Source organism: Syngnathus floridae, chromosome 10, assembly GCF_059516105.1.
Source record: "Syngnathus floridae isolate MCC-2025c chromosome 10, RoL_Sflo_1.0, whole genome shotgun sequence".
NCBI classification, from domain to species: domain Eukaryota; kingdom Metazoa; phylum Chordata; class Actinopteri; order Syngnathiformes; family Syngnathidae; genus Syngnathus; species Syngnathus floridae.
Window position 1 is genome coordinate 2,742,511 of NC_142422.1, and position 22,089 is coordinate 2,764,599.

The following is a 22,089-nucleotide window of genomic DNA, read 5'->3' on the forward strand; positions in this document are numbered from 1 at the left end:
CACCGTGGACGTACGTCATTCAATTTTCTATTTTCTATTTTATTTTATATTTTAAATTTAAATAAAGGGTACATATTGTACATAAGATCGTAGTACAGCAAGAAAAAAAATATTTTTTTCAAATAAAAGATTTGTTTCAAGGTCACGTGACGTGACTGGGAACTTCCTGTCATTGCATCCTCTTCCGGTTAGTCCAAACAAGCCCAGACATGCCCGTAAGTACCGTTACGCTTATTCGAGCAGTCGTTCGTCGTTTAAAAGTGTATAAACTGCAACAATAATTTCGGCACGAGTGTGTGTATTTGTTTTACTTTGGTGGCATCGGATCGTCATGTAATGCGGAAATAAGGAGCCGAGAAAGAACGCAATATGGCGAGACACGTGGCCGACAAAGCAGCCCACGTTGTCGATTAGCGACGTTAGCTTCGATGTCTTTGAGCGTCAAAATATTATAATACATGACAGTATTGAAACTTTAGTCAAACGTTATTCTGATAGGAATAATAAATTTCACACATTTATAACATTATCCATGTGTTTCCAAACGAAAATGAAGTTTATAAGCATTTATCTTTATTGTCGTTATTGTGACGTCACATCATATTCTTTGTACTTGTAATTTGCAGCTCGCAAAGGATTTGTTGCTTCCCTCTGCTGAGGAGGAGAAGAGAAGACACAAGAAGAAACGACTCGTCCAGAGCCCAAATTCCTATTTTATGGATGTCAAATGTCCAGGTCTGTCAAAGAAGTTTCTGTTATTTTGAAATATGTATTATGTAAACACATTGTTAGTTTGCAAATCTTAAATGCTAATGCGTAGTAAACTGCAACTGAGGTTTACTTTACTATGTTTTCAGGTTGCTACAAGATCACAACCGTGTTCAGTCACGCTCAGACTGTGGTGTTGTGTGTCGGCTGCTCCACGGTCCTCTGCCAGCCTACGGGAGGTAAAGCTCGTCTTACAGAAGGTATGCAACACTTTAGAGGCATTGTCTCCACATGAAAGCATACTTAAAATTTTAAAAGCATCTACAAAAAACAAATTACGTTTGTGCCCTGTAGGGGGAGTCCTTACAGCAGTTTAAAAAATGCTCAAATGCAAATTTAGTGTTCAAGATTGGCTTCATTTATTTAATTTTTCTGCATGTGTAGCTTTCAACATTTCTTTTTTTTGACAATTCATCATTTTAAAAGTTTTTGCACACTAGAATCCCAAGATTGGGGATGCTATGAGTCATTACAAAGTCTTTTAGAATCAAATCTTCGCTCCAGCCTGGCGCTTTCAATGTTTCACTTGGTGTTCAGGCGGCGCGACACAGCCGATCCATACCCAATCCTTTTGAAAAGTCTTCAATCATTGCCTTTGTGTTGCCCTCTCATCGCATCCATCGTGAACTGGGTGTCAACTAAGGCAGACATTGATTCTTGCAGCTGTGATGGGAATTCATCATCTCTGATGCATTTCAAACACATTTAGCCGCAAGCACAAACAACGCCGCATTTACAGGGGGGTGAAAGGGATCGCCTGCACCGGAATGTGGGTGCACGGGAAGCCCGGTTTGTTTGTACCGGAGCATCCTGGCTACTTTTGTTCGGTGTTTTGCTGCCATGGCAACCGCTGCCTTTGTAGACGATATGGAGGCACCTGACATTTGTCTAGCTGTCACTCTGATCGGGCAGATGAAATTAGTGTCTGTTATCGATTGATTCTGTGACAGTTTGCGCGTAGAGATAAATGTGCACATTTTGCGGGATTTGAAGTGGGCATCAATATTCATTCGCTACACTAATGCGACGTCAAAACTCCCAGCAAAATGTTTTTTTAATAACCGAATGTTTCTCTGTGTTTTCATCTTCACAGGTTGTTCGTTCAGGAGGAAACAACACTAACTCGGATCAAAACGACTGTTGAGAACGACCCAAAGTTTTGGATGAAGTGCCGCTGCTGTGGTGTCGAGGAGGCCAACGCAGGAAAACAAGATCAGATGACACCAATTCCCCCGGGGAGGTATGGCCTGTTTCTGCCACATCTTCCCCCAGACGCCACTTAATCACGGTCTTTAAATTAAGCCCAGTAGGTTTAATCGTTGTCATCGCCTAAGTGCTTTGTGTGCCCTCGCTAAATTGAGAGTTCAAATTAGCAGAACAATTAACATGAAGCCAGATTGAAGGCCTGAGAGCGTTCCCAACATCATCCGCTGAATAATAATTCCAAGCTTTTTCCGGAAAGGGAGACACACGGTGGCCCCACCTGGAGATTGCAATTCCTCGCTCCTAGCATGTTCTTTGAACGATTAAAGACAAATAAATGCAACACTTAGATGATGTAAACATTTGATTTCAAGTAGACGTTTGCAGTCTGGCTTTTGTTGGCTGATATGATGGTTCCTTTTTTTCTGGTTGATTCAGAGAAAAACGGTCTTGATTTTGATTTGGCCTTGCTTACAACACACTATTAGATACTTGTGATATCTGTGTAAAGTTTTGAGAAACTTAAAATCTGCTGAAATGAAATTTGCTGCAATGTATATTTAAAAGAAGAAAACATCTATTGGCTATACTGTTTACCATTTTAACCATGTGACTGAAGTCTTATACCAAATTATTCACTTATGCAGTTTTTAATGTTACTTTAATTTATCATTACTGTCCTGTTCAGTGACCAAATAATAATAATAATAAAGAGCTGGCTGATGTTGAATCTAATAGTGCTTGTTTTCTTACGTGCGCTGCATGTTTAAATCGGCACCGATTGAGATGTGACGTTCATTCGAGGTCATTTATTTTCTGGCTAATGAACTGCCATCTAATGAGGTCTAATACAAGAATTTTTTTTAAAATCCTCAATGTTGTTTGGCCACCTGGGCTGCAGTATAATACAAACATTCATGATTCATGGGTACAAATCTTGCCCCCGGCCTTGCAGTGTGGACTGTAAGTGGTTGGCTAGCGACACGCTCGTTATAGGAAAAACAGCATATCTGGATTTGTTTACACCATTTCCCGTACCTTCCATCAATCAACGTCAAACGACAACACAGGTCATGTCAAGTCATCTCACCTTTCAAATTTGATTCCTTTCTCCAGGCAGAGTAGCTTTCCTTATCTGCCAGCATCTTGCATGCAGTTGCCGTAGGACGACCAGTCAGCGAGGACCTTACACGAGCGTAAAGGATGAAGGTAGACAGTCGTTCATCATCACTCGACAGGTGTTGGGCCAAAATAAAATGAGCGTCCAGGAGGCGGATGTAAACGATGGGCAAACTCCACAGCCAGCCACCGTGGCAGAGAGACGATAAGGAAAATAAAAATGTTCTGTATTATTTATAACCATGCCCCATGTTCTGAGTAATTGTGTGACCAAACAGGTTCTTCAATATATCTGTATCTTATGTTTTTGGGTGAGCCAACTAATGATTTTCTTCTTTTTTTTTTTTGTTCCAGAACCTTTCTGGCACATCTGCACAGCAGCCGGTAGAACAGGAGAATCAAACAAAAGCACTCAACATGTTCCCGAAGAAGTTACGCAATGTAAAGGAATGTTATTCTTACAATTAGAGCTTTTGAATGATTGTGGTGAAAAAAAATAGCGTCAGAATAGCCTTGAAGTGGAAAAGCCCACCAAGTGGAAATACTCTGGGGTGTCTGTCTACTCCTTGACTGCCTCCACAGGGCCAGGGGCTTCCAGCATGCATGCATAACACCTACACGAGTCTTTTCTCATACATAATACGGCAGCAAAGAGCTTCAGATGTGGAGAGAGCACAGTGAGAAGGTGCTTGGAAGTGAGTGTGTGGTTTGCTGAGGCCTCCCAGGTAGTGTCAGTGGAAGTGGCAGCAGTAGGAGTGCTGTCATGGGAGGAAGTGGCGCACAACTCCCTTGCGGGATCATTAAAAAATCACCCAATCATCTTTTGCCTTCATGACGATTAAACTGTCTGAAAAATAGGTCAATTAAAAAAACCTCTGCTCTCACTAGCAACGGTATGTCCCCGTTGCACAAAGCTGGAGGGGGGGGGGCGGTGTGGGAGGCTGCAGTTGCCATGGAGATGATGTTGTAATCGTCTGCACTGATGGGAACAAAAGTCTGTCCCTGCTACGGTGAGCAAACTGGTTTGAAATTTACTTTTATTATTATTTTAGTAAACATTAAAACCTGTTAAAACTTGTCTGGTGTTTTATTTTATTTTTTTGGGCATGAAAACAAAAATCTGACATTTGGTTAACTGCTTTACGTTGTGTAATATGTGTTGGTGTCCGCCAAAATAAAGAGCAAGTAGTCAAATACACATTCTTGACACATACACAAAAATGCATAAAGTGTCCGTGTGACGTCACAGATCAACCAGCCAATCAGAAAGTGACCCTCGTTAAACACACCTGCGTGAAAACTTTTAGCCACTTTCATGGTCAAAAGGAGCTAAAAGTTTTCACGCACCTGCACTTAACGAGGGAATCACACGGACACTCCATTAGGTACACTGCCATTTTCAAGTGTACCTAATAACAGGCCACTTTATTAGGGAAATATTATGGTCAAAGGTCACAGGTGTCAAGCTCTAGTCCTCGGGGCCGCGTTCCAACATGTTTTCCAAGTGACCCTCGTTAAGTGCAGGTGCGTGAAAACTTTTAGCCACTTTCACGGTCAAAAGGAGCTAAAAGTTTTCACGCACCTGCACTTAACGAGGGAATCACACGGACACTCCATTAGGTACACTGCCATTTTCAAGTGTACCTAATAACAGGCCACTTTATTAGGGAAATATCATGGTCAAAGGTCACAGGTCTCAAGCTCTAGTCCTCGGGCTGCGTTCCAACATGTTTTCCAAGTGACCCTCGTTAAGTGCAGGTGCGTGAAAACTTTTAGCCACTTTCACGTCCAAAAGAAGCTAAAAGTTTTCACGCACCTGCACTTAACGAGGGAACCACTCGGACACTCCATTAGGTACACCGCCATTTTCAAGTGTACCTAATAACTGGCCACTTTATTAGGGAAATATCATGGTCAAAGGTCACAGGTCTCAAGCTCTAGTCCTCGGGCCGCGTTCCAACATGTTTTCCAACTGACCCTCGTTAAGTGCAGGTGCGTGAAAACTTTTAGCCACTTTCACGTCCAAAAGAAGCTAAAAGTTTTCACGCACCTGCACTTAACGAGGGAATCACATGGACACTCCATTAGGTACACCGCCAAGTGGCCTGTTATTAGGTACACTTGAAAATGGCGGTGTACCTAATGGAGTGTCCGTATGATTCCCTCGTTAACTGCACCTGCGTGAAAACTTTTAGCCACTGCAGAACCTGAAAGAAGCTAAAACTTTTCACGCAGGTGTGTTTAACGAGGGTCACTTTCTGATTGGCTGGTTGTTCTGTGACGTCACTTGGACACTCCATTAGGTACACCGCCATTAGGTACCTAATGGAGTGTCCGTATGATTCCCTCGTTAACTGCACCTGCGTGAAAACTTTTAGCCACTGCAGAACCTGAAAGAAGCTAAAACTTTTCACGCAGGTGTGTTTAACGAGGGTCACTTTCTGATTGGCTGGTTGTTCTGTGACATCACTTGGACACTCCATTAGGTACACCGCCATTAGGTACCTAATGGAGTGTCCGTATGATTCCTCATTAACTGCACCTGCGTGAAAACTTTTAGCCACTGCAGAACCTGAAAGAAGCTAAAACTTTTCACGCAGGTGTGTTTAACGAGGGTAACGTTCTGATTGGCTGTTTGATCTGTGACGTCATTCGGACACTCTATTAGGTACACCGCCATTTTCAGGTTCGTTGGCGACATTTCACGAGCGTTGTTGCTATGCCAACCGACACACGTTATGCTGACATTGATGTTTTAATTTTGTATTTGTTGGATTGCAGTTGATGGTGTTGTCTGTTATGCCGACATTTGTTATTTTGGGGAACACCAACTCATATAACAACGTAAAACACATTGTCATATAAAGAATAAAACACCAGACCAGTTTTGACATAAATGTTTATTTAAAAAAAAAAAATCATCATATTAAAAGTACATTTCAAACCAGCAGTCTAATGTGAAATTGCAGTAGATATATTGGATAACAATATTTAGGCGTATATATGCATACAGGTTATTTAATAACTACTATAAGTGTTATAAAATCAAGATTACCCAAAGAGAAGCGTAATCTCCCCGTTGTTGCATAACGAACGGCGCATCCCTTCATGCAATAAAGTTAGCCGTTAGCTTGGAGAAAACGTGCATAAAAGAAGTGGTGTTTCAGGGAGTGGTTCTTTCTTTCCTTGGCAAATCGTAAATCGACATTCTGGCTTACATAATTCACGCCAGGTGACGCAACACGTTCACTGACTGATCCGTTGATGCACGGGAAGGCAGTTCCGCCATTAACTCGTTCGCAAACGCGAAAATCGGGATTCGTTCCCTCACTGATCCGTTCTCACGATGAACTTGAAATACAAATCACTCGCTCACTAATTTATAACTTTCTAATCACTTATTTACTCACAAATCCGTCCAGTCGGTGAACGGGAAATGGAAATCGTGGCTCGTTTGTCAACAGGAAGTGACGTCACTGTCTTCTTCGTTCTGTTTTACGGCAAGGTGGCACCATCTTCAATGCGCATTACTGACACCTACTGGTTGAAGTCATATGAACTGAAAAAGAAAGGGTTATTTCCACGGGATATTGTAATACAGAGAAAAATGTGTGCATTGCCGTTGTCGACATTACCGTGTGTTTACTTGATTGTTTTTTGTCTGGTGTATTGCTTCGTTGTGTGTGTTATTGAAGTAAAAAAATAATACTAAAAAAAATAAAGAAACGGATCAGTGTGTATGTGTGGGGGGGGGGGGGCGGGGGGGTGAACTGATTCTAAAGACTCTGGAATATTGGATTTTGGCGTGGCGAGTATTTAAATATTAACTACGCATCGTGTACAACACTACCTTAAACGCTGACTCGACATACACCGTAATGGAAACATTTTATAGACTTTGTACTTAAAGATCACTGTTTGCAAAACAATACTGCCACAAGTTAATTTGGCTCATTTGTCATGTTATAGATATATACTTTATTAATTCTCTCTGATAAAATAAAATTACAAAATAATTTCAAACCCAGACCGTTCCTTCAACGCATCGTGAATGTACAGAAGATATAGTTGTCATGACGAATGAGAAGAATACTAGAGTAATAATATTAGCTAGGACCCAGTTGAATCAGAATGGTAGAAAAGACCAAGCGATACAAAGCTAGTCCGTTCATGAACAGCATACTGTACAATAATTTTCCCACTTGATGTAAATCCGCAGTCCGGCCACAGTGTGTCGCTATTTTCCCACATTGTCTCTGTCAGGCCAAGAGTAGGTTTGTCTTTTTTTTCCCTGTTATAATTCCTCCAGTTTACCTTCATCTCTCTTTCTGCGTGTTATTAAATCGTTATTTCATGGCCATGTATCCTTTATAAGGTCGATTTGTGTTCATCAGAGTCCGCCTTGGGTTGTTGTTTTGAAAGTGACGTAAGGAGCGCCCCCACTCCAACACTCTTAACAAGTCCGTGCCTGGATTTTCACAGTTATTCCCTCGGTAAAATATTGTCCACGGTGTCTCTTGTTATGTTTTGTCCACGGTGGCAGTAGCGGTCCCTGTCTTTTATTGGAGTCCATTTAGGAGAGAGCACTTTGGTTGTTGACGTGTGTGCGTGCGTGTGCGCGTGTACATATGTGACCAAGCAAGTTCAAGCATACATTCGTGATAACAGTTGAGTTAGTTGGTAGAGAAAAATGCATTGAAGCGGAAGTGACGTAACCCAAATTTGGACACGTTGTGGCCGCTCACATCTGAATATTTATAGAAATCGATCACATTTTGCCACAAGCTTAAAGACTTTAGGAATCATAGAGTACAAACCGTTTAACCGTGAAATGATAGCTGTCATTTGCCGGAGTCTAAAAAAAAAGAAAAAAAAGTTATAATCCCGCCTCTGTCATCCATATTTGATTAGTTTTATGACAACAAAACTCCGGATGGCACTTCCATTAAATTCAATGCAGAAATGTGCTTGATGAGTGGTTTGTGTGGTTCAGTGCGTTATTAGCGATGGGGCTCTCAAAGTATGGAGAATTTTTTTTTTTTTTTTTACATTGCTTGGCAGTGCTTTGTGCAGATTGACAGTGCATTGACTACTGGCAGTAGAGGCTCGAGTGTTATCTTAAGGGCATTGTGAAAGTCAATGGGGTGTCTAGTGCAGGGGTGATGCATGTGTGTGTGCGTGTGTGTGTGTGTGCCACTTTTCATTTTTTTCAATAAATTCCAGTCATATTGATCTAACCTTCTGTTAAAGGGATGCTCGTTATCACACAATTAGCATTCTGGTACAAAATACATCATAAGGATAAAAAGTCATGGTCATTAATTCCTGATGAAAGGGCACGGAAAGAGAGAGAACAAGAGAGAAAGCGAGAGAGAGAGAGAGAGAGAAAGAGAGAAAGAGAGATAAAGGCTTTTTCTTTTTTTCCCCAACCCTTCAGAGTTCACATAATTAATCCTCGTTATTTCTCCTCCTCCTTTTATACTTCCTAGCGCCATTTCTCACCCTCTTGACGCCCTTCCTCTGCCCCCGCACCCTTTAGAGTCTCCTTGCTAAATTTCTCTTGCCCTCCCCAGTCCCCCCAAAAAAGTGTCATCACTCACACCGGCGCTCCCGCCCGTTCCCATTATTTCTCCCCGTTGGGCCAGCTTCATCAATTTGAGAGGCTCATTTGTCAGCGCGCCCACTCTCGTAGGCTTCCTTGCGTTTGCCCTCTCCTGAATTCTCTCAGCAGGTGGAGGTGTTGCCGTTCGGACTCACTTCCGAGCTCCCTTCTGGTCCGGGCAAAGGGGGCTCCAAAGCGGACGGTGGGGGGACAGAAGGAGGAGGAGGAGGAACTTCTGGAGTTGATACTGGTGTGGCCGTAACTGCAGTGGAGGTTAGTGAAGCTGCGGGGGAAAGCGGCACCACGGCTCCTGCGTCCCTCCCATCCCTGGAGTCTCTCTCCCGGAGGAGGTGCACCAGGGCGGCGTGCTGGGCGCCGAGGGTGGCCGAGAGATGCGCCGGCAGGGCGTTGAAGCCGGCCGTCAGCTGCTCCACCCGTTGCTCCAGGGATAACATCTGGCGCTCCAGGTCCTCGCTGCGGTCGTTGAGCTCCGACATGAGCTCGTACATGACGCTCTGCATCTGAACGGTCAAAGGTGACTCTTGATGATTTTTGTCGAGAAGAAGGAAGGCGCCGAGAACGTTTCAAGGATCGATATCAAGTGCCTTTTGTGTCCACATTAGACTCACTCAGTCGTCATTAAAATGTGTTGCCATCAATTTATGCATCCTTACAACTTGATGGGTTAAAATGAAGCCAATAAAACACTACTCTGCTCATTAATGACTCATGTTTTTTTTTTTATTACCAGCTCAGTGGCCGAGTGGTAGAGTGTCCGCGCTGAGACTGGAACCCTAACCCTAACGCCGGCCGGGTCATACCAAAGACTATAAAAATGGGACCCATTTCTTCCCTGCTTGGCACTCAGTGTAAGGGGTTGAAATGGGGTCTTAGTTTTTTTGTAAAAAAAAAAGACCATACATAGTAAAGCTTTTTGTAAATTTTTAGATGACCCCTGAACACTAGCCTTTGACTTCTGACCCTTGACCCTCACCCCTAACTATAAAAATCAAGGGGTTTTTTTTTGTAAAAAAATAAAAATGGTTTCAAACTAGGGCCTGGGTTTCACAGTTTCCTTTTGAGAAATTCATAGTAAATTTCACAAAGAAACACTGTTGTCCACTTCCTTAGTCACGATACAACTGCTTTGACTAGCCGCTAAGCTAAGTAGAGACCAATCTTCCACGCGGCCATTGTTGCTTGGCCTTGTGGGAGGTCTAATCCTTTCAAAAACAAAAAGTGCAAAGGACAATATTGTGTTGCGTTTGATTGTAACACAACGCTGGAAGGGGGTTTGAAGGAGCAGAAGTAAAAATAGGTTGGCTGAGAGGAGTGAGTAAGTCGGAGGGAGGGAGGGAGGGATGTCCGAGATGGAGTGTATGCAGGAATAAAGAGGAGGCTCGAGGGAAGTCTCTGGAACATTGTGAGAAAGCAGAGAATGAAAGGTTCGACACACACACGCACACACACACACACACACTTATGTCAGATCACACGCTCACTCAGACACCCACACGGTCGCAGAACAAAAAAGAAAAACACTCCTCTCCTTTCTCCTCACATTCCCACTCAGTCATCCCTGCTTCACAACACTCGTTGCGGTTGCTAAGGAGAGACAAACAGGCCGGTCGTCATGGCGACGGCACCATTTGCACACAAGGAACCCTTTGAAACAATTAACGGAGGCTCCGTGGTACGCCACTCACCTTTGACAGGTCCACCAGCGTGTTGGCCTGATCGCTGAGTTTCCTCTGCTCCATTTTCACGCTGCGCAATCTACACACACAGACACACACACACATTGAGATGGAAGGAAAGTCGCACAAAATTGCGGCTAAGCGAGAACAAGACTGTGTCACGGTCACCTTGCCCCTCGTCACCTTTTGTCGCTACCCCGTGTCTGGACACGCCAGTGTGCAAACATTCGGGCACAGCGTGTGCTTTCCCTCTCTAACAGCTTTGTAAATCACACAAGCAAATATTTCTGCTCTGTCGGAACTCAGAGCTCTGGAGGAATAAATAAGAGTGGCATTTAATATGATGAGACCTTGGACATAATGAAACCTTTGGGGAAATGAACAAAAGGGAATACAATTAGTTTTTTTTTTTAGAAAATAATCTTGCCAGGCAATTATAAATAGGTGCCGGTGAGTTCTCGGAACACAACTTTGACCGGAAAGTTGTGAGCGTGATTCGGAATAATTAATCATGCGGCCTTTACAATCGAGTGCTGACTGATTATATGTCACTGCACTTTGAAATTATTGCAGCTGGGTTGAAGACCACCGTTAGAAATGCTAATTTAGCGATGCTACAAGGGATATCAAAAGTCGACACACCCCTGTTTTTTCTGATGTAAAATAAAATATTTAAATGATATAAATTATTTTTTAACTCTTTCAATTATTAATGGACTATAACAGGTACAACTCTTCTTTTCTTTTTAGTAATCATATCATGAAAAGGATTTATAGTATCTAGCATAATTCCACATAATAAAAAAATAACCAGCCGTGGTTGATGAAAATGAATTAATCTGAATCCGGCTAATTTTTATTTATTTTTTTAAATTGTCTTCTTACAAAATCAGATTTTATTTTCTGCAACCACTTAACAAAATCAATTGAGTAAATTCAACGACATTGTTTTTTTTCCAGTGCGGATTACATATGATGATCAAAGTGTTTGGAATAGCAAGATGCATGTTGATTAGCCACAAGTGTATTTGACTGGATGAACCTTTAGCGAACGATGATTCATTGAAGTCGTGGGTGGATGCAACGGATTTCAAAGGTAGCATCAGTGTGCATGTGTGTGTTTGTGTGTGTGAGTGGGCGTGTGTTAGTAGTGAGGGCTCTCACTGGTGAATTGCCTGCAGGAACTTCCGCTGGTGTTTGCGAACTCTGGAGTGGTCGATCTTCTTCATCAGTTTGGTGTGCTTGTAGATGAGCCAGGTCTCCCTCAGCACGTTGGCCGCCGCGTTCTTTATCTGCTCCCAGACGAAACGCACAAACACACACGTGATCATTAGCAACAGGTTACCCTTGCAACAGGTTTGTCCGACAGTTTTTTTTTCTTGATGCATGTGAAAATTAAATTTTTTTAAAGGACGTCCTCATTCTTAGTATTCATTCCACACACATTTTTTTGTTGCTGACTACTTTATGATAAAAGTCCAGTCCAAATCAAATTTCTCAAAAATAGGAAACAGCAACATATTGGACTGATTGCACGGTCTTTCACCATATCTGTATGTGGAACATGTCTCACGCATATAAAAGGTTGCCGTGTAATTACAAGAAAAGCCAAGTGGTGAACAGCGGGGCGTTGCAGCGGGGACAAGTGAAGACAAGCGGCCATTGGAGAAAGACGCCAATTGAATGAGAGACTTCAAAGAGAAGCTGAGCGCTCAACAAAGAGCAATTATACCCCCCCCTCCCACAATTCGAGGAGCACAAAAGACCCCCGGCAGCTTGGCTAATCAGCACCCATCCCCTGCAGTCAAGCTGCACACATACACATGACACGTAATTTACAATGACACCAAGGAAGTCAAGCAAAAAAACATACAGGAGGCCTAATCGAGACTTCAAGGGTTTTTTTTTTTGGGAGAAGTCCCTACTGTACTGGATATTGTGCAAATGGCGCCAGGCAAAACTTGTCGAACAATTGCTTTGTAGCATTCCACGAGTACAAAAGGTGGCGTCCCGCCTCTGAATCAAAGGTGGAACATTGCTAGGTTGACAATTTGGTGTCGGAAATAGAGAAGAGAGACCCTGGAAAAAAATGCTGACATTTTCTGATAGCGTAAAAGGGGTTGTTGAGAGCCACAGCCGTAGCACGTTGCCAAGGGCAACTGCATTTTTTTCCAACGTTTTACCCACGCGACAAGGACATTTTCTTTTCAGCGGTATGTGGGCAATTGAGATGAATTTGAATATTGACTATGGAATACACCGGAAAGTCAACAGGAGCTATCGAAGCAATAGTGGTGGCATATGGTTGGTTGATGGGGAGCCGTGTTGGTGCCATCTGGGTCAAAGATGTGTTCCGTTGCACACCTTATGTCAGGTACATGGGAAATGTGTTACAACAAGCCGAGTTGAGAGTTTGCCAGATTGAGAAGGTTTAATCAATCGCTCATCACTACCACTATGGCGGACTTGGCCCTTTCCGCCATAATGACCTGCGTGTGGGAGTGTCGAATGAGGTGAAGAGGACAAAAATGAAAACAAAGAGATCTTTCAAGTCGCAGTGACACCTAAAAGGTAATAAAAAAAAAAAAAAAAACTTGATGTCCACACAGGCTCCAAAAGAAAAAAAGATGCATTGTTTACGGATATTGTCTGTAGCTTATGAGGGGAAACAAAATGGCCACCTAATTTCACACTTGATTGGTGGGTGGCCACTCTTGAGACTTGGTTTGAACATACAGGCAATTAAAAAGTTAGTTTCCCGATCACCTCCAGGATGGGAGGGAAGCGTTGGGCCTCAAATGTGTGCTGTTGTTTTCTTTTGGAGTGGAAGCCAGCTGCTATCTCAGGGGAATGGCCTGCTCCCATTTGGCTAATGGTGTAAACGGCGAGTTGTATCGCGGCATATTTGCTCCCCAATGGCAACGAATTTGTCGGCGTTTTATGCTAGCAGCCAAATTTTGCCTGACAAGAAAAAAAAGAACATTATGACACACAATTTTTTTTGAAAGCAGACAGTTGTGCCTCGCGGGTGCTTTTAATTGGGATAGTTGAGGAAACTGTGCTAGCTTAGCTCGCTGGCATCATCAGCAAGCCGAGAGAACCTTTGATGCTAGTCCTGAGATTCAAGTCAAGTCAAGTCAAGTTTATTTGTATAGCCCTAAATCACAAACAGTCTCAAAGGGCTTCACATAGCCAAAAATTGACAATTATTCTCAAAGCATCCCCTGATCATAAGCTCCCGAGATCTCGCATGAGCAATTAAAACCTCACGTTAACTATTATCAATTAAGATCTTAAATCCGATTACACTCCACTGAATAAAAATGTGAGCGTTAGCGCTGACTACGCCTCAGCGCGCATTAGCGCTTCTCGTGATGTCACCATGAGTTGCAGTTGATCGGAAACCATTTTTACAGTAATTACAGTAAAGAATGGTCCAACTACTTTTTGTAATCATCTTCCAGGAGAGCTGCCATATTGACTCCCAATTGCTTCGGGCAATCCCCCGTGATCACGATGGCGGCTCCTCGATAATACGTGCCCATGAGTATCTCCGCGGTGTGTTCAAGCTCAGAGTAGTAATTTGCTTTCTCGGCACCATTAAACAAAGTCTTCCCTCAAATGAGTGTTATGTTCAATTCCTGCACAGAGCATCCTCACAATGCTTTATGGAGTAAGAAAAGAATATAATTTTTTCCCACGAGACACACATCCCCGCAGCGACTATGGTTGACGGGACACGGTGTCCGCTAATTGGCTATCCATTCGTGTTCATCCATTAAAAAGGGAACACCGCGCCGCCAAAGTAGATTGCACGATGTAATTCCCGGAGTGCATGTACGACGTGCGCAAGATGGACAGGATGTCAGGGGGAGTCTATAGTTGCATTATTCATCATCATCATCATAGCCTTGAGTGATTGTGTTCTCGTGTTACGCCTATATGACGGAGGAATGTAAATCAATGCGCATACAACAGCTTCAATCATTAGTCGCTCAGTAATCGAGGGCAGGAGACAATTAGCGCCGCGTAAACCCGGAAAAACTCTTTCGAGGAAATGTCAGCACACCCAAACACCCGCGGCACTTGACATAACACTCCTGGAGTGTGTTAATTGAGATCGCAATAAAATAATTAATAATAATCAATATGCAAACAAAATACTTGAGAGGTCAATGGGAATCAGGTTGTCATTACACCCCAGCCGGAAAAGCAAGTATTTGTATTTCTTAAAAAGCCCAGAGATGCTTCAAATGTATTACAAATGGCTCTGGGTGGATTTTTTTTTTTTTTTTTTTTTTGTCTGCTCACTGTTTAATCTCCAGCAGCAGATGCCGGAAGCTGCTGAGAGCTCATTAAAAAAAAAAAAAAACTTGCATTTATTCAAGAAATAAGAAAAAATGTATTTCATGAGAATTGAAACAAAAACTGCCCAAATTGTCAAACGCGTTGGACAACTTGGCGAACGTCTCATCCGCTTTTGAGTCCATCGAGTCATTGATCACCCCCCCCCCCCGCCGTAACGTACATATTTGATACCATCCGCTATTTTTAAAACGTGGGTCTTTCGATTGTATGAAAAATTGAAAAGGGCCCGGAGAGCAAGAAAAGGGAAGCCAAATGGCAAGGGGGAGAAAAGCAAAGAACAGAAGATATCACATTGAAAAGGAAGGACGGGATTTTACAGTAAAAGAGACAAATGTCACACTTGCCGAAGCGAGGCGGCGGAGGGAGGAAAAAAAAGCTCAGTGATGGAAAGACAGTCAGACATTTGGTGAGGCAAATTCCGAGGAGATAACCTTTTATTGCTTCCACTCTGTAAAATAACACGGCGCTGTCGCGTGTTGTTACCGAGGGCAAAGGAGGTTCCCCCCCCCCACGGCACCTTTTTTTTTCCACCTGAAAACTGATAACGATTTTTTTTTTTTTTTTAAAGCTTGAAAAATCCAACACTTCTGTGCACACATCGTGGGTTGGAAAGCGATCTCCAAGTGCCCATCCCACAGTCGGCAACTTTTAGCCTACTCGACACATTTACTCAGCCCCTCCTCTCGTTACTTTTATGTGTGCGGTCCGTTAGGATAATGGGGGGGGGGTTAGGTGTATGCGCTCATGTGGCTTGACTCAACATTAGTCGTTAACTTGGAGAAACGGATGCCGGGCTATTCCCGTGAGGAGCAAACGCTTAGAATCACTCAGGGAAGAATTCACCGACTGATACGATTCACGCTCGCTCGGCTAAGATGGCAACGGTCCATTTGAGTCACAGAAGATTTCCGGAATTGACATTACTTTCAAATGATGTCTAATATTGCTGCTTTTAGCGTACCATCCATACTATGTGAAGGTCTGCACTTTTTCACAAAGACAATGAAATTTTTTTTCTCCACGTGTCGGATTCTTTGAAAGAAACACAATGAGACGTTTTTACGAACCCTCTTGGTGAGCTGCGTGTCCATCATGAAGTTGTGGACGTGTTTCTCGGCCTTGGTCAGCTCCAGCTTCCTGGCTACCACGGCAACCACCAGAGCCGTGCAACCGGCACCCTGCAAGACATTTTTTTTGGGGGGGGGGCATAACACTGGGTCATTTGCTAATTTGAATTTGAGACCCCGAGGGGGGACACAAACATGAGCAAGACAGAAGTGATGAGAGAGAGGAAACTGAATTAGGTCGGGGAGTTCCGTTCCATATCGGCAATGCTTCATGTCGACAGGCAAGCCAAGTCTATTTTAACTTCCGATCCATCTGCTCTATGATCCGACCGTCCATATTCCTCAAATATGTGACAGACACCGCGCGCTGGAAAAAGCATCGGAGACTGACGCTTCATCATGTCATTTCGTGGAGACGCCGCCCCATCTTAATTACGCCGTGTCAATCACACGGCGGCCGACGGGAGGCGCTTGAGCAGGAACAAACCTTCGGATTAGATATTGTTTTCAGTAGGGATGGTGGGGGGGATGTGAAAGCGAGGGGGGGCAAAGATAAAGAGTGTGAAGAGTGCATACAAATGGCAAAGGCAGGATGAATCCTGGAGGAAGTGGATGACGGCGGCGAAGGAAGGCAATGTTAATGAGGTCACATATCTCTTGATAAGCAACGAATTAAGATTAAGCGCGTTTAATGAAAATGTACGGGCGCCTCGTCCTTCTTTGCAACACGAGGAGAAAAGAGGCATGGGCTAAGCGCACTGAGAAGTTTGCTTCCAAAAATAACTTTGCCCAAGTTCAGTCAAACGCAACAGACTTTTGCGGACGTGTCGCAACACTCATCCACATGAATAAAACATGACGGAAGCCGATGGAAAGCGACAAAGCCTTCGTAAACTTTATACAGCAGCCGCTGCAGCACCACATGAAGCAATTGCGCCCCGTGGTCCGAATCAGCACGATTGCTCGATGCAGACTTGTTGTTGTCGGCGTGCGTTTGAGTCGGAGTGCGTGGGAGTCTTGTTGGATTCCGATGGGGTTTCCCTATCCAATCTCCGTCGTCGGACTGACGTGAAGCGAACCGCTGTGATTTGTTTGGGAGTGTTTCCCCTCGCTCGCTCGCGGCACAGCCATCCACCTCCCTGTCAGGGAACGGGGAATTACCATCTGTGCCACAATTACACGCCGCGAGGAGTCAATCGGATCATTTTTGCCGGGCTGTGAAGATCAGCTACATTTGTATATGTGTTGAATTTTCATCATTGACACCAGAGTTGCGTGTGTGACACGACTTTGTTCTTTTTAAATATCTTCATAATCTTTTTTTTTTATTTTTTCATATTTTTGAAGACCTAGTTTGAAACCCTAACCCTATTTTTAAACCCTAGTTTGAGCAACCTAGCCCTAGTTTGAAACCTTAACCCTAGTTTGAAACCCTGACCCTAGTTTTAAATTTAGTCCACTTTTCCAGTCCATCATCTTCTCCCGGTTGCCATAGTAATGAGCGTGAGACTTGTCTCCGTTCAGACTCATTACAATAATTCAAAGGAATCCATTTTCCTTCCCTTAACCTGTCACCCAAAGTGTAACCTGTTTTTCATGGCGAGGGCTTCACCTCCGAACGCCATTTTCCCTGGCGCACTCCAACGCTCCTCCTCTGATGAGCAGTGAAAATAAACCACTCGGCAAAGTCTGATGAGGGGTTTTGTGTGCGTCAGGGGAGGAGAGCGCGTGCTGTGTGTGTGTTTGTGTGTGTGTGTGTGTCAGTGCTGTGTGGAGGATGCAGGCCAGCATGGGAGTCTCAATTCTAGTTTTGTGACTGTTGCACAGTTTGCTCAATCAACTCGAGAGCGCTATCAAACGTTTAGCCTTTGCCAAGCTAATAAGATTCAGTTTTAATTGACAAAAGCTCCCCGCTGATTTAATTGCATTGTTTTAATCAGTGTACTACACAAAAGAAGTTTGGCAAAAAACTAAAGTTGATACTTTTCTTTGGTGTGTATATAAGGGGATCATGAGAAAATAAGTGTTGGAAAATTTCATTTCACTATACTTAGCCCAAATTGTCTTCTTTATAAATAATAACTTGTGCTCGACAATTTCTCTCTGCAAATCCCAAAGTATAACCAAGTGGCTACAATTACTTGGAAGTAAATGGATTTGAAAGCATTTGCATTTCTGTAAAAAAAAAAAAAGTGCTCCTGAGAACGACAGCTGACGGGCTTGGAGAACTAAATGTCATTCAGAACGTTAATACGATTAGCTAACATATTAAAAAATGCATCATTCCAAATTGAGGAGCGCACCCACTGTGCCGTGTCTCTCGATTAGTCTCCCTGTGAAAAAAAAAAATCCTTTGAGGGAAGCAATCAGAGGTTCCATGCTTCATTTCAATCTTCATCCCTTTTCCTGACCTTGCGGAATCATTCAAAACAGACTTTTTTTTTTATGGGGGACAGATTTTTAAAAATCCTCACATCCAGAGTGTTGAAAAGGGACACTGAGAGACAAACGTTGGGGAGAAATAAACATGGAGCCCAGCGCAGTCACGATGAGGAGGAGGAGATGGACAGGCAGGGAAGTGAAATGTGATAAATAGGAAAAGATAGGACGGGAGAACAAGCGAGAGAGGAGCAGCGAGTGGGAGGATGCGACACCCTGGAAAGGTGGGACCTTCATTATGCAATGAGGACATTAATGGGCTCGCTCTTGTTTGTGCACCTACGAACAAACACGCAGGAGCAGGCTAATTCGAGAGGGTGCTCGGGGGCGGCGACGAGGGGGGGGGGCGGCGGTGGTTCTGTGCTACACGAACAGCAGAATTTGTCAGGCGAGGGGACAAAGTGCGCTGTAATCTGTTGACCTTTTGAACGAGGCAAGGACAGCGCCGAAGGGACTGAGCGCGCACACTGTGCTGTTTTTGTTGTGTGCATCACGGCCTCCAGGGGGCGATGCATAGATTAAACCTAAATTTAAAAAAACATTTCAACTAAGCTTCAGAAACAGATCTTATGACGCTACGCCCGTCAATATTATAATTTTGGTCAAGTGGTATCAGTGCTGTAGTATCGGAGCATTACATTGTACCCACCATGATTCCAGTGAGCAGACAAACTCCTTTGCCACAATAAGTATGAGGGACCATGTCTCCGTAGCCGATGGACAGGAACGTGATGGAGATCAGCCACATGGCTCCCAGGAAGTTGCTGGTCACATCTTGTGAGTCATGATACCTGCACATCACATGCATATTTTGGAGGGGGAGGTTGTTTATTTATTTGACAGCGTACTACTCCGGTTAATGAATGCATAACAATGCAAATAAATATAAATGCGTATGGGAGAACTCGGATTAAACCCGGCGCTCGTGCCCGAAATGAAATACAATGTCGAGCCAAGGCTCATTTAGCTCCAATGAGCGTTCTCTACACAAACACACGCTCGCATACACTCCCAACACTGTTACCGTAGCAACCGAGCCGGCGCAAATCGGACACGATGTTGTCTTGTCAAAAATATTCATCGGAAAACAGTCGACGACAGATTGGAATGTTTGCTCGAGTGCGTTTGCGACCTGGTCGTCAAAGTGTCGCCTCGCTCGCAGTTTGGAACCCTCTTTTGTCCCCTTCATTAGTTGGTCTTATAGAGGAGAGGGAATGCCAATTAAAGTTGGATGCTACCCAAAAGAGGACTTCCCAACAGCAGGGCATTTATGCATTTAAATAAGCTTATTAAGCCATGAATAATTCTCTGTGTTGCTTTGTTTTTGCCCTACGACAAGTTAAATTGATGCAGTGGCAAGGCTGCAAAAACAAATCGGATCATCGATCATCGATGTAAAATCTATCATGATCGCCCGCCTGTACTCATGCAATGGACTATTCCATCTTCTCAGACTTGATTCTGAGTAGAAGAGGTTTGTGCAAAAAAAAAAACTTGGTCAAACATAACGCAGGTTAAATCTTTTTTTAATGGAGAAAATGTCATTATTAAATCAGTATATTTAATGTTGTTTAATAGCGTTATAAGGTTTGACCTAACTCCGACTGTGGTGACGGCCATTAACGTTAAAAATGTTTTCAGCACGCAGATGTGGCCCCATGACCGAGTTTGCCTTGGGCCCATAACTGCCTCTGTGGAGCGGTGCAGCTCATTTACATAATAACCACCCCCTCACCAACTTTCTCCTCCTATGACATTATCATCTAGGCTGTGAAGATCTACGTTATGCTGTCTGAAGCGAACAACGGCACAGGAAACAAGCTAAAATACAAATAATAAATTGCCAGTACTATGAGGAAATTATACATACATAATTATATCATATATTTATATATGTAGTACATAATATATACATGCACATATATAATTAAATACATAATAATAATAAAAAAAGCTTATTATTATTAATATTATTAAAGTTTGCTATTGAAAATGTCAGTCTTGTTCATCAACAAAGCTGGGAGACATTGCGTTTGTATTTCATTTTTTTCTTCCAATCAGATGCAAGCGACATACGCTGGCGACACACACACGCGTGTTAGTACTGACCTCTCACAGACTCGCACAGTCCAGGCAGCGATGATCCACAGAGAGATGCTGAAGACCAGGAGCACCGTCCCGGGGCAGATGGTCATAAGCGTTTTCATTACAAAGCGCGTGTTAAAATGCACCTGCAACACATCGCCACACGCTTGTTAGTACAACTGCACAATATTGTACAAAATATATTGGTCAATTTGAAGTTGTTTTAGTTGAAAAGCGGCCACGTATAAGCTCCAGTTACATTTCTATGTGTCATGAATCGAATGTGACATGTACAGCTTGCAGCCTTTGTCCTTCTTGGCAGCTGGCGTGGATGAATTTGCTTTAATGGTATGACTTGGAGTGTCTTGGAGTGACCTTGTGAACAATGCAGTCATTTTGCTTAGAGATACGAGGGGAGGAAAATATGAGCTGGCTGAGTCCCAATACCGTCTTTATTTTTGCTATAATTTATCTCCACGTTTGCTTTAGATCTTTATTTGTTAGTAAAGACGTGATTAATTTCTGCAACAGCGCTGTAAGAGAAAAGCAGACATTATAAAAAAAAGGTTTAGTCAAGGGAGCACTAAAACGAAGATAATTGAAAAAAAAAATTACGTACCTAGCTTCTTTAAGCAACAAATATTTGAACACAAATGGTGCAGCAACTCACGAAGACAGACAATACTTACAGGAATGTATTCTTTAGCTTCTGCAAAAAAAAATAACTCATGTGAAGTCGAATGTGTTGCCATAGTTACTTTGAAAAACCAATTTAACTAATTTACAGATTATTTCCCTTAAAAAGTAGTTTGGTTAATTGACTCATTTTCAGATGATACTCCTCTGGCAATTGGGTTCATCTCAACGTTATTAACGCATTAATTTAAATTGCAGCCTCACCTATTTTTCACTTCACTAGAGAAAAACCCCCCCAAAAAAAATTTCTCCACAACATACTGCCTCGTTCGAAACATTGTAATCATCATTTACCGTCATTAATATCCAACACTGATCGTTTACTGCACGCCTCAGCCACGTCTTGCCACTACTTCGATTTTTTCTTTTCATGGCCCATTTGAGCCGCGTGTAATATCGCGCTCCCATTTCAAGCTCTCGTTTCATATTGTGTTATGAGGGATTCCAAGTAGCTTAGGTCTCTGGTGCAAAAGAGAGACATGTGATTGGCTGGATGGAGGAGAACACCGATCTCATTTGAGCTTGTGAGCTTTTTGACCTTATCATTTTCTCGCAGGTGAAAAAGTGGTGAGCACGTACTAGTTGCACGTTTCGGAATTTGTTGTTGTTGTTTTTAAATCATGACATCCTGTGATTCTAAAAATATATATTATTCATATCTGACCTTATTGAGTGCCCCTATACTCCTCGAGGAGGCGTCGGTGAAGAGTTTGCTGTGCAGGAGCATGACCCTGGCGATGAGGTAGAGGCGCAGGAACATGGGCACGCTCAGCACCATGTCCAGGTCGGCCTCGGCCTGCGACGGCACGAACGTGAAGGCCAGCCGCGCCCGCCACTGGAACTTGAAGTCGCCGGGCACCGGGTGCACGGCCGACACCAGTAGCTCCAGAGCGATGAGCAGAACCCTCTCCATCGTCATGGCGATGCGCCAGTCGTCCGCCCCGTTGTCGATGACAAACAGCTGCGGAGATGCGAGGAGAGGAGTCCACTTATCAGTACACGTGATGGATGTGATGAGTGAAGGCAACGCGTGCTATTTTTAAGG

General features: G+C 43.3%; 2 protein-coding genes across 6 annotated transcripts in view; one reads left to right on the forward strand and one right to left on the reverse strand.

Annotated features, from left to right (window-relative positions):
• The first annotated feature begins 148 nt into the window (after nucleotides 1-148).
• Nucleotides 149-4,168, forward strand: rps27.2 (ribosomal protein S27, isoform 2). 3 transcript variants are annotated; one of them, XR_015860992.1, is made up of 6 exons: nucleotides 149-215; nucleotides 627-735; nucleotides 858-968; nucleotides 1,862-2,008; nucleotides 3,088-3,180; nucleotides 3,445-4,168. XR_015860992.1 is itself a non-coding variant. In XM_088387847.1 (4 exons), the coding sequence occupies exons 1-4, from the start codon at nucleotides 210-212 to the stop codon at nucleotides 1,888-1,890; spliced, it is 255 nt and encodes an 84-aa protein (XP_088243973.1). In that variant the 5' UTR covers nucleotides 149-209; the 3' UTR covers nucleotides 1,891-2,706. The 3 variants fall into 3 exon arrangements, 1 of the variants encoding a protein (XP_088243973.1); XR_015860993.1 differs by lacking the exon at nucleotides 3,088-3,180; XM_088387847.1 differs by lacking the exons at nucleotides 3,088-3,180; nucleotides 3,445-4,168 and having other exon boundaries at nucleotides 1,862-2,706.
• A 2,876-nt stretch (nucleotides 4,169-7,044) lies between these two features.
• The window catches only part of kcnn3 (potassium intermediate/small conductance calcium-activated channel, subfamily N, member 3), a 38,901-nt gene continuing 23,856 nt past the window's right edge, over nucleotides 7,045-22,089 (reverse strand). For 2 of the 3 annotated variants that reach the window (XM_088387815.1, XM_088387816.1), the window contains 7 exons: nucleotides 21,709-22,005; nucleotides 20,373-20,494; nucleotides 18,913-19,054; nucleotides 15,825-15,935; nucleotides 11,554-11,681; nucleotides 10,399-10,468; nucleotides 7,045-9,213 (listed from right to left, as the gene is read on the reverse strand). In XM_088387815.1, the coding sequence (XP_088243941.1) occupies nucleotides 8,815-9,213; nucleotides 10,399-10,468; nucleotides 11,554-11,681; nucleotides 15,825-15,935; nucleotides 18,913-19,054; nucleotides 20,373-20,494; nucleotides 21,709-22,005 (1,269 nt within the window). In that variant the 3' untranslated portion in view covers nucleotides 7,045-8,814. The remainder of the gene's footprint in view (nucleotides 9,214-10,398; nucleotides 10,469-11,553; nucleotides 11,682-15,824; nucleotides 15,936-18,912; nucleotides 19,055-20,372; nucleotides 20,495-21,708; nucleotides 22,006-22,089) is intronic. The other variant, XM_088387817.1, reaches the window with a different exon arrangement.

What these genes read in the sequence shown, in the direction of transcription:
- rps27.2 (XM_088387847.1), top strand. An exon ending in TATGGATGTCAAATGTCCAG is followed by an intron (nt 736 to 857) that starts GTCTGTCAAAGA and finishes CTATGTTTTCAG; the next exon opens with GTTGCTACAAGATCACAACC. An exon ending in TAAAGCTCGTCTTACAGAAG is followed by an intron (nt 969 to 1,861) that starts GTATGCAACACT and finishes TCATCTTCACAG; the next exon opens with GTTGTTCGTTCAGGAGGAAA.